Source organism: Heterocephalus glaber, unplaced genomic scaffold (genome assembly GCF_053883595.1).
Source record: "Heterocephalus glaber isolate CG9 unplaced genomic scaffold, H.glaber_assembly_v1.0 deba00000122, whole genome shotgun sequence".
Lineage (NCBI taxonomy): Eukaryota > Metazoa > Chordata > Mammalia > Rodentia > Bathyergidae > Heterocephalus > Heterocephalus glaber.
In genome coordinates, this window is record NW_028258138.1 from 3,576,935 (window position 1) to 3,591,962 (window position 15,028).

General features: G+C 55.5%; 1 protein-coding gene across 8 annotated transcripts in view; it reads left to right on the forward strand.

Annotated features, from left to right (window-relative positions):
• The first annotated feature begins 704 nt into the window (after window positions 1-704).
• Abcg1 (ATP binding cassette subfamily G member 1) overlaps window positions 705-15,028 on the forward strand; it is a 51,625-nt gene continuing 37,301 nt past the window's right edge. For 3 of the 8 annotated variants that reach the window (XM_021256334.2, XM_021256335.2, XM_004842445.3), the window contains exons 1-2: window positions 705-860; window positions 6,861-7,104. In XM_021256334.2, the coding sequence (XP_021111993.2) occupies window positions 819-860; window positions 6,861-7,104 (286 nt within the window). In that variant the 5' untranslated portion in view covers window positions 705-818. Of the gene's footprint in view, window positions 861-1,349; window positions 1,622-6,860; window positions 7,105-15,028 lie in introns of those variants that run through there. The other 5 variants (XM_004842446.3, XM_087211420.1, XM_087211421.1 and 2 more) reach the window with 5 other exon arrangements.

Consider the following 15,028-nt stretch of genomic DNA (forward strand, 5'->3'; position numbering starts at 1 on the left):
TGCCACTTTCTGAAGCAGCTCTGGAGTCCTCTTTCCTGATCATCTTTATGAGATGTGATCAAAAATACTGGTACAGCCGCTGCTGAGCGCCACCCAGCAGAAAGGCAGCTTCTAAAAACACGATGCTGTGTCCTCATCCACCTTATTCATCTGATCTGGCACCGTGTGACTTCCGGTTCTTCCCCAAAGTCAAAATGGCCATGGTAGGAAAACGTTTTGAATCGATTCAGGACATCAAGGCAGCCAGGACAGTGCAGCTAAGGACGCTCGGGAAAAAGGACTCCAGAGCCGCTGCAGGAAGTGGCGAGGACCATGGGATGAGTGTGTTCAAAGAGAGGGGAGTTCCCGTCACACCTGGTGTGAGGGCCTGGCTTGGTGTGGGTCGCCTTGCCCCGAGCAGTAGGGGGCGGCGTTAGGGCGCTCACCTCTTCTCAGTCCTGGAGTTTATTCCCGGCACAGAGGCGCCCAAGAAGGACCAAAAAGAAAAGAAGCCCTTTGCCCCCTGCCTCTCTCCCTGAGGGCTCCTCCTGCCCCATCCAGCAGCGCCCCAGGCTGGGAAGCTGAGCTCGGCCGGCCGAGCCCGTCCCAGGTGGCGTGGGCAGAGGGCACGCACCGGCGCTCCCTCTCGAACAAAACAAGAGCACGCGCACCTGCACCTCCCGCAGGAGTCGCGGGCCAATCGGGGCGCGGGGCGGGGCGGTGCGCGGGGCGGGCCGCGGGCGGGGTCCGGAGGCAGCCGGCGGGATCGCGGCGGAGCCGGAGAGCGCAGCCTCGTCCCCAGCTCGTCCCCAGCCTGTCCCCGCCACCGCCGCCGGGGCATGGCCTGTCTGATGGCCGCCTTCTCGGTCGGCACAGCCGCGGTGAGTGACGCCTCCTTCCGGCCCGGCCTGGGTTCTTTCTAGGGAGAGCAGGAGGCGCGGAGACCGCCCGCCCTGTGCGCACGCCCGCGTCCTGCCTCGGGGTGCTGACCTGTGAGTGCCCGGCTCTGAGCGCCCCTCGCCCCGACCCCCTGCGCCTCGGGGTGCTCCCTGCCCAGGCCGGGGACGCCGGGACGCCGAGGGGCCAGGAGCGGGTGCCGGGCAGCGAGCCGCCCCACAAGTGGACAGAGGGCTCAGTCTCCGAGGGGGCGTGGGGTCCCGGACCGGAGCGCGCTAGCGAGCAGCCGCGGCCTGGGCCCCAGGGAAGGGCGCGGATCCCCCACTCCCCCGCGGCGGGGCGCTCGGGGAGAGGGGCTTCTGCACTCCAGGAAGCGCTGCGCACGGGGGCGGGGGGAGGACAAAAAGAGGAGCCGCTCCCCGGGGACAGCGGCTCGTGGAGGGGGCGGCGGAGTCCCGGAGGCGCGGCGGGCAGCCCGGAACCCCTCGGCCTCTGCGCGCTGGCGAGACCGGGCGGGCACAGGGGCGCGCACCTCGCGCCGGACAGCGGCGAGGGTCCCAGCTCCAAGAGAAGAGGACCCGGCGCGGGCACCTTCACCGCTGTGATCGGCGGCGCAAGTGCTGTTCAGGGCCGGCCAGGCGTTGCGGCTCGCGTTGACTCTCAGCCAGAAGATTTAAAACACAGGAACCACCAGCCACCCGCGCCCACCGCGCCTTTCCCGGCGCCCTGCGTGTCTGCGCCGAGTGTAAGCAGCAGGTCCTTGGTGTCCCACCCCGAGCACCCTGTGCTCCATCTCTCCGTGTGTTACTATCCTGCGGCTCCTTCCCATACGCTGTCAGCCCAAGGCGCAGAGCACCACGCGCCTCCCTTTATTTCATTTTTAGCATCCTGTATTTGAAGTCAGCAGGGCTCAGCAGGATTTGACCGACAGTTACCTCTTGCCTTGAGCTCGGGGAAGGGAAAAAAGTAGCCGGCTTTGTGCGCATGCGCTCCCTGACGACTGCATCCTGTGATTCCAAACAGGTTACTGTAGAACATACCGGCCGCGCCAGCTCATTATGTAATGACTCGGTGTAAACCGAGAGAATGGGGCAGAGGCAGTTGGTAGGGGTTGGGGCGAGCTGGCCGAGGACCCCACCACCATCACCACCTCCCATTTCTGGGCTTGCTCCCTAGCTTCCTACACACAAGAGGCAATGAAAAAAATAATTGGAAAAGCCAATCCCCACCTGATGACATTTGCTTTTATCTAGTTGAATGTTTGGGTAACAGTTGCACTTGTTCGTTTACTTTGGATTTCTGCATTATGCTGGCGGTGGGAAATTAAGATTGTTAGTGTCAGGGCTGGGGGTTTAGCTCAGTGGTTCCACCGCCTGCCTAGCAAACTCAAGGTCCCGAGTTCGATCCCCGGCACCACCACCACCACCACCACCACCACCAAAAGATTATTGGTGTCTTTTACAGGCAGAGGCGGTTGTGGGTCTTTAAAGCCCAGGGTAACTCAGGACCTTTTGGGGGCTGCAGACCTGGCGGGTAGATGTGGATGAACGAAGTGGAATGTTTTCAAGATACAGATTCTTTGTACTCGTTTTAGAATGTTATCTTACGGGTTCATACAGACCCAGAGCATGTGTGTTTTCTTCTCACTTGGAGATGCTAATTTGCTGGGCTGTTTTTTCACGGAAACTTGTTTTGCTTGAGAATCATTTCCCTTCTGGAAAATGTAGTGTTTGTTTGCTTGTTTGTTTTCTTTTGTTTTGAATTGGGAGTGTGTCTTTCTATGGACATGCCACCCAAAACTCTGCCCCTCAAGCTAAACAGGGTCAGGCCTGGCTGGAACTACCATAGGAGACCAGTTGGAAATAGTAGTGCTGTAGGCATAAAAGAAAAACAAGTTTTCAGGCCGAGGATTTAGCTCAGTGGTTTCACCGTCTGCTGCGCAAGTGCAAGGACCTGAGTTTGATCCCTGGTACCAAAAAAAAAAAAAAAAGAAAGAAAGAAAAACAAGTTTTAAAAATAAAAAAAATTCTATGCAGAGAGCCCCTGACAAGCACCCAGGAGCCCTGGCCCTGCTTCTCCATCCTTCCCTGCCCTGAGTCCTGTGGTGGTGATGAGAGAGTGACAGGGGATTCTGGACAGCAGCTGGGGTCCCTGGGCTCAGGCGGGTGCTCGGGCAAGCAGTTTCCAGAGGCCACTCAAACGCGGAGGACTTAGCTCAGGGTGACAGCTTCGTCACTTTCCTGTGAGCAGTTGGCATGAAGATTATGGGCCCAGCACGTTTTCCTCTGGTGTGCCCAGGATGCCACAGAGGCACGGTGTAGGTGGGCACCTTAGCAGGTAGCATGAAGCAGACAGAAGAGAGACCCTCGCGCTGGCATAAGCTCCTCCCCTTTCCCCCTTTCCCCATGATGCATGAAGAAAGTTTCTGGACTCTGTCCCAGCGAAGGGGTCTCACAGCCTCTCGGCTCCACCAGCTTTCCTTACGCGTGTTCCAGCCGAACTCCCCAACACTCTGCCCTGCACCCAAGAGAGCTTGCTCAGGGTGGGGTCCCCTCCATGCGCAGCCTCCAGAGTGAGCTGCTGTTAATATACCACCCACCTCGCGCTCGCAATGGCTGTGCATTGGGAGGGATCAAAGGCAGCACCTCGGAAAGATCAGGAAACACGGGTGAGAGAAAAGCAGGAGGGACTAGGTGTTGCTGTACTTGTAATGAGCTCAGGAGGCTAAGGGAAAGCTCTCTGTAACCTACATTGCCGGCAGCTCGGTTCGAGGCTGTTTCCAGAGAGCTGGTCTATTTCGGAGTGACAGGTCACTGCCTCCCATCACACATTTTTTTGTGATTTTTGTTAATTGGGTGAGGCCACTGGACGCCATGGAGGAGGGTGGGCTGGGGTTGCGGGGGAGTGGGGCTGCAGGGTCTCTGCAGTGTGCTGAGGCCTTTTCTGGGGCGCATGACCCAGAGCCACCCACACGTTGCTGCAGAGAGCTGAGCAATGCCCAAGTGACACTGGCCCAAGGCTCGCAGAGCTGGACCCCGGCCGGGCCCTTCCCTAGCTCCAACCTGGAGCCAGGCATCTCCCTCCCAGGCACCTCCCTCCCGCACCCACACCCACCCGTTAGAGCTGTGGAGATGGCAGAGGCGTAATCTACACAAGCTGGATTTAACAGGCATGTTGTGAGGCTGAGTCAATAGGCGCTATTGTTTACAGTCACCTGGCACCCAGGCATCCTTCAGTAATGCTTTACACTGTGAGCTCCGGGTTCTGGCTGCTCTGTCTCAGCCCTGAAGCAGGTTAGTCACCCAGCTGTGTGCTTATGGTGCCTCCATCCCCGTTAGTGCGTGCAGGTCAAGGCCACCGTGCTCCAGCCTTCTTTCTGCAGCCCCGGCTCTGCTCTGCACCGAGTGCTCCTTCCCCCACTGGCTCTTGCCTCACCTGTTGTGTGTGACCCTTTCTCACCCGTGGGCTAATCTTGAACTTGAGTTTGCAGAGGCTGGAGGATGCCTGCCTGGCTGCCTGGCTTTGTCTGGTGCTCTTTGTCCCTGGGCGTGCCAGAGTGACCAGATGGACTTGGGAGAGAGGAGGCTGGGGGAGAGGGTCGCATCTGCCACCACGGCTGGCTGGCTGGGGCGCTGCTGTTCATCCTGGCTTCCGGTGCCCCCCCGGCTCCCCCAGAGGCCAGGTACCTGTCGGGGTGCCAGTGGGGAGGGATAGATGATCCACCACAGCTGGAACCCGAGAGGTGCAAGAGTTGCTGGATCGCTCCCCGATCCTCGCCCTCCTGAACCTCCCACCCTGAGGTCCCGGGTTGGCCAGGCGTTGCTGTTTGGGGCCAGCACTTTGCCTTTCCGCCTCTGAGTCGAGCAGGCGGCCGGGATGGCCTTGGGACTGAGCATCTTGCCATACTGCTCTTGACACCCTACCTCCAAAGCCAGGACCTGGTGCTTCTCAGGCTTTAGGGTCCAGTGGGCTATAAATCCGTGGCCCCAAAGCCGAAGCAGGGTGGGTAGAGGGCACGTCCCAAGGCCTGCAAAGACGCTGTGTTCCTGCCCTGTCACCAAGGAGCAGGGTGACCTAGGACAGAGCCCCAGCATGGAGGGGCCTGGAGCAGACACAGAGGGTCCCTGCTGGGGTCCCCCAGTCTCACAAGCCCTCCAGGACAGACGCAGACCTTCCCCGGACTGGTCTGGGGAGGTGTGTACCTGCTTAGGTTGAGTTTGAAGCCGTCTGCGCCTGGGTGGGGCTGTGGCTCACCAGGCTGAAGGGGAGTTTCCTTCTGCAGCAGCAGCAGTGCATCCACATGGGGCTGTGGCCACTGACTAAGTTTTGCTTTGGTGAAGTCTTTTAGATGTAGGAGATGCCTTTGAGGCGTGTGTGTGTGTGTGTGTGTGTGTGTGTGTGTGTGTGTGTGTGTGTCTTTCTCTTAAATGCAGAGACATTTTCCATCTCCAGGAGACCCAGAATTCCCATGCCAACATATCCCAGCCGGCTCAGTTGTGTTTTAAATTTCCAGAGCCCCCACGCTTAGACATGGAATTTGGAACCCTCAAAGAGCATGGTGGAACCACTGCCAGCTCTTCCAAAAGTCACTTCTGTGCGCTCAAGGGTACATGCTGATGTTCAGGGATGGCCACATAAGTTGCTGGGGTTTATGGGGATTTTATGGACAGTCCATAGTCTGGTTTTGCTTGGGTTTTTGATAAATAGTAAGGAGCTGGGTGTGGTGGCACACGCCTGTAATCTCAACACTCAGGAGGCTGAGGCAGGAGGATCACTGTGAATTGGAGGTCAGCCGGGACTACATAGAGAGTTCAAGGCCAGCCTGGACTACATAGTGAAACCCTTGTCTCAAAAAAAATAAAATAAGAAAAAGAGAGAGTAATGATAAATAGCAAGCAACTCCAAAGAAATGGTTAGACTTACAGATAATGGTGCCGCGGGGCGGGCCTTCTGTCCCCGGGCACCTGGGATGTGCTCACTCAGTTCAGGAGATGGAAGAGTTCAGCATAATATTCCACTCCCAGTGTTGCGTGCTCCGAGATCCCTGGAGCGTATGGCTCGGGCCGGGGTTGCCAAGCCATTAGAAAGGCGTAGCGCTGCATTTGCATGAGTACTTGGGTTCTTGGCCCATCTGCTGCAGTTTATCCCACTCCCAGGGGAAGCCGTGGAAGCCGGTTCGAGAGGCCAGGCTGCAGCTCTGTGGCAGAGGCACTGGGTCCCGTCCCCGATACTGTGTAAAAAGAGAAAAACGGAAAGCTCTGGCCAGGCCACAAGGGCTGAGTACCCTTGTGATGCAGCGAACTAAACCCTACATGTGTTTTGATCACTCAAGTTTGGGGATTGCTTCTGCTCCTCACTTGCCTTGGAGCAGGTTCTTTAAATTATCTGGCCCTCAGTTTCCCTTTCTGTATAATAGTGAAAAAAATATGAGCCTTTCCACCTCTTTGGCACCATTATGAAGACACAGACTTGTGAGTGATTTGGAAAATTTCAAAGCCAAATATGAAGACCAATATGAAGATGCTGCTGCTGCTGCTCCTGCGAAGTTGTTACAAGATTACCCAAGGAAGGCACTGCAGTAGCTCAGTTTAATAAAACTTTTACAGCCTTGGATTGCTTAGGCACTTTGTGTGTCTTTACTGAGGTTTTTTATGAGTGAACTGTAAATAACTTTTGATGGTGGTCAGTATTTTCCACTGAGATAGGTGATTCACTCGTTATGGTTTTGTGATTAGATTTTACGATTCCAGAGTAAGACCCGTGGATCAGCTTAACATTTTATCTAAGCATCTTTTTGTAGAAGAAGAAGTGACAGCGATGACAGTTCCTGCAGGCAGCCACCTCTGTGCTGCTGCAGGGCCACTCTGGCTGTGTAAGAAGTGTTGCTTTCCCTAACCAGTGACCCTGAGTCTATGATCAGTGTCTGGTTGCCCTTTTCCGTGCACGCTGTAATACGCCTTGCTGCTTCCTCCTCGTCTTTCTAGAATGCCAGCAGTTACTCGGCCACGATGACCGAGCCCAAGTCCGTGTGCGTCTCGGTGGACGAGGTCGTCTCCAGCAGTGTGGACGACGCAGAGACGGACCTGCTGAATGGACACCTGAAGAAAGTGGACAACAGTCTCACCGAGGCCCAGCGCTTCTCCTCCTTGCCCCGGAGGGCGGCCGTGAACATCGAGTTCAAGGACCTGTCCTACTCAGTTCCCGAAGGACCCTGGTGGAGGAAGAAAGGTAGGGGAGGCGGCTGCGTGGATGGCCAGAAAGAAGCCACGGGCTGCTGGGAAAAATCTGGGGCCGGAAGTTGGAGGTCTGAGATTCTCTTCCAGTGCTGTTGCCAGTTTATTCAGTTGCTTTATTCCTGGCTTTTCTCACCTGTGAAATGACTAGGTTGGCTTAGGTGATCCGAAAGTGCACAGTGACTCTAAAATCCTGTGATAGGATAACAGGTTGAATATCTCTGTTTGTAAGCACTGGGAACCGGAAGTGTGTCAGGATTTTGGATGTTTGCAGCTTTGGGAATAAGTGCACATACATAGTAAGATATCTGGGGGGCGGGAGACCCAAGTGTAAACATGTTAGTCTGTGTAGCACACACACCTTACGGGTAGGCTAAAGGTGATTTTACACAAAGTACCCGTTTTAACTGAGACCTGGTACCCGAGGTCAGGTATGGAAATTTCTACCTGTGAAGTCATGTGAGTGTCAAAAAGGTGAGATTTTGGAGCACTTTGAGGTTAGATGCCCCGCCTATAGAAAGAACCCACAGCCGCTGGGTGGTGGCAGTGCAAACCTGCATCTGGTGCTTGCCGGGAGGGTCCTCCTTGGCAGGTGCTGTGGGCTTTACTTCCTGTCAGCCTTTCAGATGGAGCATTTCCAGCTGTTCACACCAAAACAGATGCAGGTGCTGCCTCCCGAGTCTGAAGTGTGAAAGGCAGCGGGGCCCTGGAGTGACCTCTCTGAGAACGGCATTTCTTTCGGGTCTTGGAAGGAGTCTTGGGTGGGTGGTACTGGTGGGCTGTAGAGAAAACCAAACTGTTATAAAGTGATTGATGTGAATAAAGAGAAAGGATCGGGAGGAAGACTCTGGAAAGCCTGTACATGGGCTGGTGGGGTCGGAAGACTGGCACTTTAGTTTCTCAGCCACCTTTCGAGACTCAACTTAGAAAGTGAGGAGAATACTTGCCTCCCTGGGTCGCTGGTTCTTTTTCTGGCTAGATCTGCTGCCTCCTTGGACCTTTACTCTACCACCCCACCCTGCATGCATGCATAGGTCGCCCATCTCCAAGGGGAGCTGCTGGGGGGGCAGACATGGCCAAAGTGGCCTCTGGTTTCCATGGAGTCACCAAAATCAGCTTGGAGATATACATGGGGTGGAATAGTGTCATTTTTTTTTTTTTTTTTTAGGACTCAGCTTTTCAGTCTAGACTCAACCCTTCTGTCTTTTTGAAGACCAACCAAGATTCTGCTTTTCTTTCCACTTCCCCCTCTTACCTCTGTTTTGTTTCCCCATCCTCTGGGTGCCAAGCCAGCCGGCTTGTTGGCATGAGTGCTGGGGCCGTGCCTGAAGGCACAATTGTAGACAGCTCCTGGGACCTGTGAGCTCCAGTGCTTGGATTCGGTCTTGAGTTTTCACAACCAGAGCAGGTTCTGTACCCTCTCCAGCCGGATCATATAGCTGTCATCCGATATGGGCATTTTCAGAGGGTGCCAGCTTGTTTTGTTAGGACAGAAATTCCATGCCGGCCTCGAGTTTGGGCCCATTCTGTTGAGCCTGTTGGAATTCCACATAGGCGCTTAGCCTTTTCCCTCTCAACTTGAAGGAAGATTTTAAAGAAAAATGCAGCAGGAAACCAGGGGCCTCATCATGTTTGGGCCTCAGTGTTCACATCAACTGGCAAACCTGTGTGACGTGTGGAGCACTCTTGTGTGCCTGCCACGTGTGGCCTCAGGGATGTTACCACAGGGCTCAGGATGCAGATGGATGTCCTGCAAGAGGAAGGTGGTCTCCATGCGGGAGACTGGGCCACACACGAGGCCCAGCACACAGGCTGCTTGTTGGCCAGTGTTGTGCCTTGTCTACCCCGTGCTCCATGACAGCGATGGCTCTGTGGTGAGGAAGGACCACTGCTGCCCAGCTCCAGCCTCCTGGAGGCTCAGCCAGGTGGCCATGGGCAGACACTTGCCTGGCAGTAACCTTGGTGTGCTCGGCTGGGAAGAACCGGAAACGGCCCCTACGGGAATTTCCTGTGAGTCACAGGTGGCGAGACTGGCTGCTCGCTGAGCTTAGTGTTGGTTTGTCAGCCAGCGAGAGGTGACTGCTCAGCCTGGGACGGCAGCCGTGCCTGGCTTAACCCAGCAGGGCCCTTCCTGGATGCGCCAGTGCTCGGCGGTGGCTGAGGCCGCAGCCAGGGAGGCCTGGTGTTTCCCTAGAGTTTCTTCCTCGCTGTGGTCCTCACCAGCACCCTCATCAGTGTGGTGTCGGGCGGGCACTGACCTGGGCGCTGTATTTCCTCACTCAGAGGTCCCCAGCAATAAAGTGTGTGTTCATTCTGCACCCACGGGGGGCATGGTGGTGCATGCCTTCCTGACTCTGGAAGGCCGAGCCAGGAGGATCTCAAGTTGCCCAACTTGGGCAACTTAGCAAAACCATTTCACAATAAATAATGAAAAGGGGTGAGGCTGTAGCTCAGTGTGAAGGTATGGAGAAACAAATGGACTCAGGTGTCAGGCTGCCCTGGAGGACTTCTCTGGGCCCGGGACACACTGATGCCCCCTGCCTGTCCCTCGGGGCCCCATCCTGTCCCTGCTTACCCTCAGAGTCTGTCTTCTTCTCCATCCCCACGTGGGTTCTTCCTTTCCCGTCTCTGTCCCTCTCTTGCTGGTGACCATCCCGGTTCCTCGCAGGCAGGGTCTGGGAGCTATGCTGGGAGGCCCCACCCCTCCGCCCTGTGCACCCTCTCCCCACAGTGGCAATTTCAGATTGGCAGCAATTCAGCGCACTGGTGACCTCCAGTGCAGGCAGCTTCTTGCACGGTGGCACCTGATTAGCTTTGCCCTCTGGACCTGGCTGATTGTTTTCAGCTTTTAAATCTCAATCTGATGGGCTGAGCTGTCCATCAGTGAGGGTCAATGTCATGGTCATTCAAGGGGAGCCTCACCAAGTGTAAGAGGAATGGAGCATCCGGCACACCTACTCTGACTCCCTGCAGTCTGTGAGAGAAACGGGAGCCCAGAGGAAAGGTTTTGCCCGAGGTCAGAGCCAACCCGGGGCCCTGCTGTCCCTTCCCATTCCCAAGACCCTGGACCAGGCAGTGGCACCCGGGGCTGACTTCTCACAAAATTCCTCCTGGAGCAAGGAGCACCAGGCCAGGTGGGGGCTTGTGATGAGAACATTCTAAAATCTTCACGAACATTTTAAAGAAAGCAGACAGAGAAAAGAGACTCCACCACACTTGGAGAAGTGATGAGACATCAATAGCAATGTTTTTAAGAAGGAGGTACCAGGCCCTATTATTATTATTATTATTTTTTTTTTTAGTACTGGGATTGAACCCAGGGCCTTTGCACTGAGCCATGTCCCCAGCCTTTTTATATTTTTTTATTTTGAGACAGAGCCTTGCTGACTCACCCAGGTCAGGTTTGAACTTACCATCTTCCTGCCTCAGCCTCCCAGAGTGCTGGAATGACAGGCGTGCACCACGCCAGGCTGAGGCCCAGGATTTTTAACATCTCACAGCTCGATGATCGTCCAGCATTGAACATGGTCTTTAACAAAACATCTTGTACTTTCAATTGTAGTTACATTTTTACCGCATGATTAATGATGTCTTTGGAGGAAAAACTAGATCATATAATAGATTCCTAGTAGAGAACAGAACTGTGAGAGGAGCTGCTCTCGGGAGGAGATGGCAGTCCCCAGGGCCGCCTCACCGGCTGCTGGTACGGTAATGACCCTCCCTCCGGGAATCCACTCACGTAGCTCGAGGTGATTGGACGGATGATTGGGAACAATATTGACTTGGGTGCCTTCACATGAATCGTGGCGTCAGGGACGCAGGGGAACAGCGGGTTCAGTCCTCCTCCCTCCTCGATCGTCCCCAGTGTGGCTCCTGGAAGCAGCCCAGTAAGCCCTGTAAGGTATGCACTGTGTCCATAAGACCAGTGGGGAATCCGCACGGCCCACACTGTGGTGGAGTGGGCAGCAGTGACTCCTCACTCACACGGGGTGAGTTGTGTTGGGTGTGGTGGGTGCGATCAGCAGATGGATCCCCAGGTCCCTGAGGTCGTGGCAGTGGGGAAGACAAGACCGAACCCAGACCTGCAGGACTTCGGGTCAGGGTCAGGAACCTGCAGGGAAACTCGTGAGTTTCCTGCTTCTGAGCTGCGAGCCCTGGGTACGGCGTGCGTCCTCTGCAGCAGGGTAGGTGGTTCCAATGGAACACACTCACGAGCGGGCAGGAATGCCTGAAACCGGTCTGGTTAATATCCATGCAGCGTTTCCCTTTTTATATCCTTTTTAGCCATTATCTCATCCCTAGTGGTCTTTGATGTGTAAATACAATTCCAGTTCCTATTTACAAGTCACAGACACAAGATAGGCCATATACATTATAAATTCACCCTGGCATGGCAACTTTGTTAGGTTAATGAAGTTACTGGTTAAAGAATCAGATTACCTTCACCTTAAACAAGGAGAGTTATGGGAAAAGCAAATCTTAAAAGAACACATTACTTATTTTGCTTCTACAACTACTTTAATATTCAATCTATTAAGTTATCTAAAACGTTTCCCTATCATAGTGAGAGTTCAGGTGCACAAGAAAAGCACTCACACCGGGCTTCTGGCCCCTTCCTTCCTCTTCTTCAGGTGGCCACACCGGGTGGGGATGGAGCACCACCTCCTGCTTGGCAACCCAGAGGCCAGGAAGGAGCTGAACACCCCAGGAAGCTCAGGTCCGGTGATCTGGACTGGTGTGCTTCTAAGCTATAAAGAATGCTTTTGGACACCGTTCTCAGAGTAGGGTTGGCTCTCTCTTAATTTCCACAGCTACTTCAGAAGGGGTCTGCTCACGGGTGGGCTGAAAGGAGTGCAGTGTGCCATTAGGGAATCCCTTTCAGGAATTTCAGTAGCAGGCCTGGATTCCAACCAAGTGCTGGGCGTCCTGATCCAGCCTGAGGGTCCAGGGAGGCTGGCGGTGGGGCTCCAGAGCAGAAGGTGGGCTGCCTGGGTGGCAGGGGGTATGGTCCCCTCACATCAAGGCACTGTTCTTGTCTTCATGGCACCTGTCATGCCCGGGCAGCTTTCTTTGGGGTCTGGAAGGAAATGTTGTCCATCTCACCTCTGTCTTCATTTAAGGCTGGAGCTGACTTTCAGTGCAGTGCAGTTGCGGAGTCTGCTTACAGAGATTCCGTGCTTGAGGCCAGGGATTTACAAAGGAGCCCTGCGGCCTGTGTGCCTTGAACTCGGGGGACCAGAGAACTCCCTTTTTACCCACTGGGGCCAGTCTGGAGGTTCTCAGGATTTGGTGGCTCAGGGGACACATGGACAGGCTCCTCTCTCCGCTGATGAGGTCTCTGCCTTTGAGGCTCCCAAATAGGGCCTGGAGCAGAGCTGAGAATGGGAGGGGAGTCTGCGGGTCCAGGAGAGTCTTAGCATCCGGGGCCTGGGGGCCCTCCTCTGGCAGCCCATCCTCTCCCTGGAAAGCCTCGCACTGAACCAGACCCTGGGCAGCTGTGACCTGGACGCGCACAGTTCCCAAGCATTGTGTCCTCGGGCTGGATAGCGCCCAGGGCTGCTGACCTGGCCTCTTCTCCTCCGTCCCCTCTGGCTGGCAGTCTTTATTCGGGCATGCTAACACCTTGGCGCTTCCGGACAGCGCCCTGTTCTCCAGCCATCTGGCCGCTGCAGGGCGACCTTTTGGGACTCAGCTTGGCTCAGTGGGCGTTGGTGGCACTGTTCCCCTTCCAAGGACGTTCTTGCCTGGCTCATTCCGTGTGGCAGGTACCTGCCTGCCCGCCTTTGGCACCTCACACAGGCTTGTAACTTGAAAACCTCACATTTTCCAACCAAAGTCCTCCCTTTAAACCAGAACCTAATCTGCCGCTGCAAGAAATAACCCCAGGCGACGTTTTGTGGAACACGAGACCATTTCCTTTGTTTATAAACTGGCAGGGGAAAAATGTTTAGTAACCACACACCTGTTCCTTTGGAGTTCAGTTCCAGAATCAACAGATTGGCTTATTCAAGGAGCAAAGTGACCACACGGGTCAGATTAAACATATTTAGGAAGACCACAGTGTACACCCTGGGGGTTTGTCATGAGGCACAGCCGCCACTGGACTTGTGCTGATGTGGTCCATCCTCGGAGAGGGAAGCTCAGTCGATCATGTCTGGTGTTAGCGGTTTTGCCATGAGAAAGGAATCAGGCACCATCTTGAGTCCAGTAAGCCAGCGGATGCACCTGCCCCGACCGTCCCACCTGACCGGAAGCCCAGTTTCACTTCCCAGGAGGTCAGCTGTGTGTCATAGCCACCTTTGTGCTCTGCAAGGCACATTCGAGTAAGAGTAAGGCCTGCCACAGTGAGCACAAGGCTGTGGTTATGTCCCGCTGAGGCCTATATTTACAGTCCGAATCTTGGAGCTGTCAGGGGCCTTGGAGTCTCCCTGCTCTGACCTCTGCACCACGGAGTGAGCTCCTTGCATCACCCTGGCCACAGAGGCCCGCCTGTCTGAGCACCTCCAGCCACCGAACTGAGACTTCCTCCTGCAGGCCAGCTCATTCGCACAAGGCTTAGAAATTGCTTGCCTGTCCCTTAGTTGGTCCAAGTTCTGCTTTCTGGAATTCTGTAGCATAAGTAATGCTGGTCTTGAAATGTGTGCACAAATTGGGGGCATGGGGAGCCCAACCAAGTGCAAAGCAACAGCCCAGTGCACCAGAACCCAAGGCCGGCCGGAAGGAGGAAGTAGGAGCATGCGGCAGTTGCATAAGTGGGGTAGAATCTGTCGAGAGGCAGCATGGGGGGTGGAGCAGTGACAGGGTCCCCTGCAGAAGCCTCCTGCTCCAAGTCTGTGAGCTGGTGAGGCTGGCGCTCACGGAGGGCAGAATGTGAGCCACATTTTCTGTACCATTGTAAGGCAGGGGGTGCCCCCACCAAAAGTCCCTCACCCGATACCCTGGCGATCTTGAAAGTGAACCTTTTGGCCAGAGTTTTAAGGGATTTCTCGGTTGTTATTTCTCCCCTCCCACTTTTTTGGGGGGAAGTTTTTGTTTTTTAACTAAAGATAGCTGGTGTTTACCGTGCGAAAGCTGTTTGCTTTAGGCATTGTCTCATGAAGTCCTCAGGAGCCCCTGGGAAGGGCTGTGGCCTTCTTAGCCCCGGCCAGGCCAGGCAGAGGGACCCCTGCAGCGGACAAGGGGCAAGCAGGGGTTCAGGCTCACACTTCTGTTTATCTCCTCTCCCCTCAGTGAGCCCCGTGGAGAACTCATCCCTGCCCATCTCAGGCCCACATAAAAGGAGCTAAGTTTGCCCTGACCAGGAGGTAAAGAGAGGCCAGGCCCTGGTGGCAGGGAAGGCGACAAAGGCCCGTCTACCCTCCCGGGGAGGGACTTCCTGTAAAATCTCCGGTGGGCTTGGGGAGGGGGCAGCTTCGGCCCCTGAGCTGTGTCCCCAGCAACCCCCCCCCCCGGCCAGCTTCGTGGGTCCTCTGCTCGCCCCCCACAAAGGGAGGGCAGGCCGCCATTCCAGGGGACACTTCACTTGTCGCCGCCGGGCACACTCCCAGGAGGAGAGGGAGGCACTGGCCGCTTGGATGCAGCTTTGGGTATCCAGTAGAAGCCCTCGCTTCTCCGGCCGGCTGGGCCGTACCAGAGGCACCTGCTGACTCAGCTTCATCTTGCTCAGATATAGATCTGGCTGCAGGCTTGGTGGAGGCTGTCTTAGGGCTTTTCTGGATCCCAGGAAACTGAATTGTGAATCACTGGAGGAGACGCCTCAACAAGTGGGCGGGGCAGGTGAGCATTGCTGCGCGTGCGCAGTGCCGTCTATCTGCCGCCGCAGCCGCAGCCGGCGCTCAGGTTACTCTCGGTCAATGCTCCCTAGTAACCTCAGCGGAGGCGCGCGGCTGGGAACCCTACGATTGGCTGCGAGCGCGCCC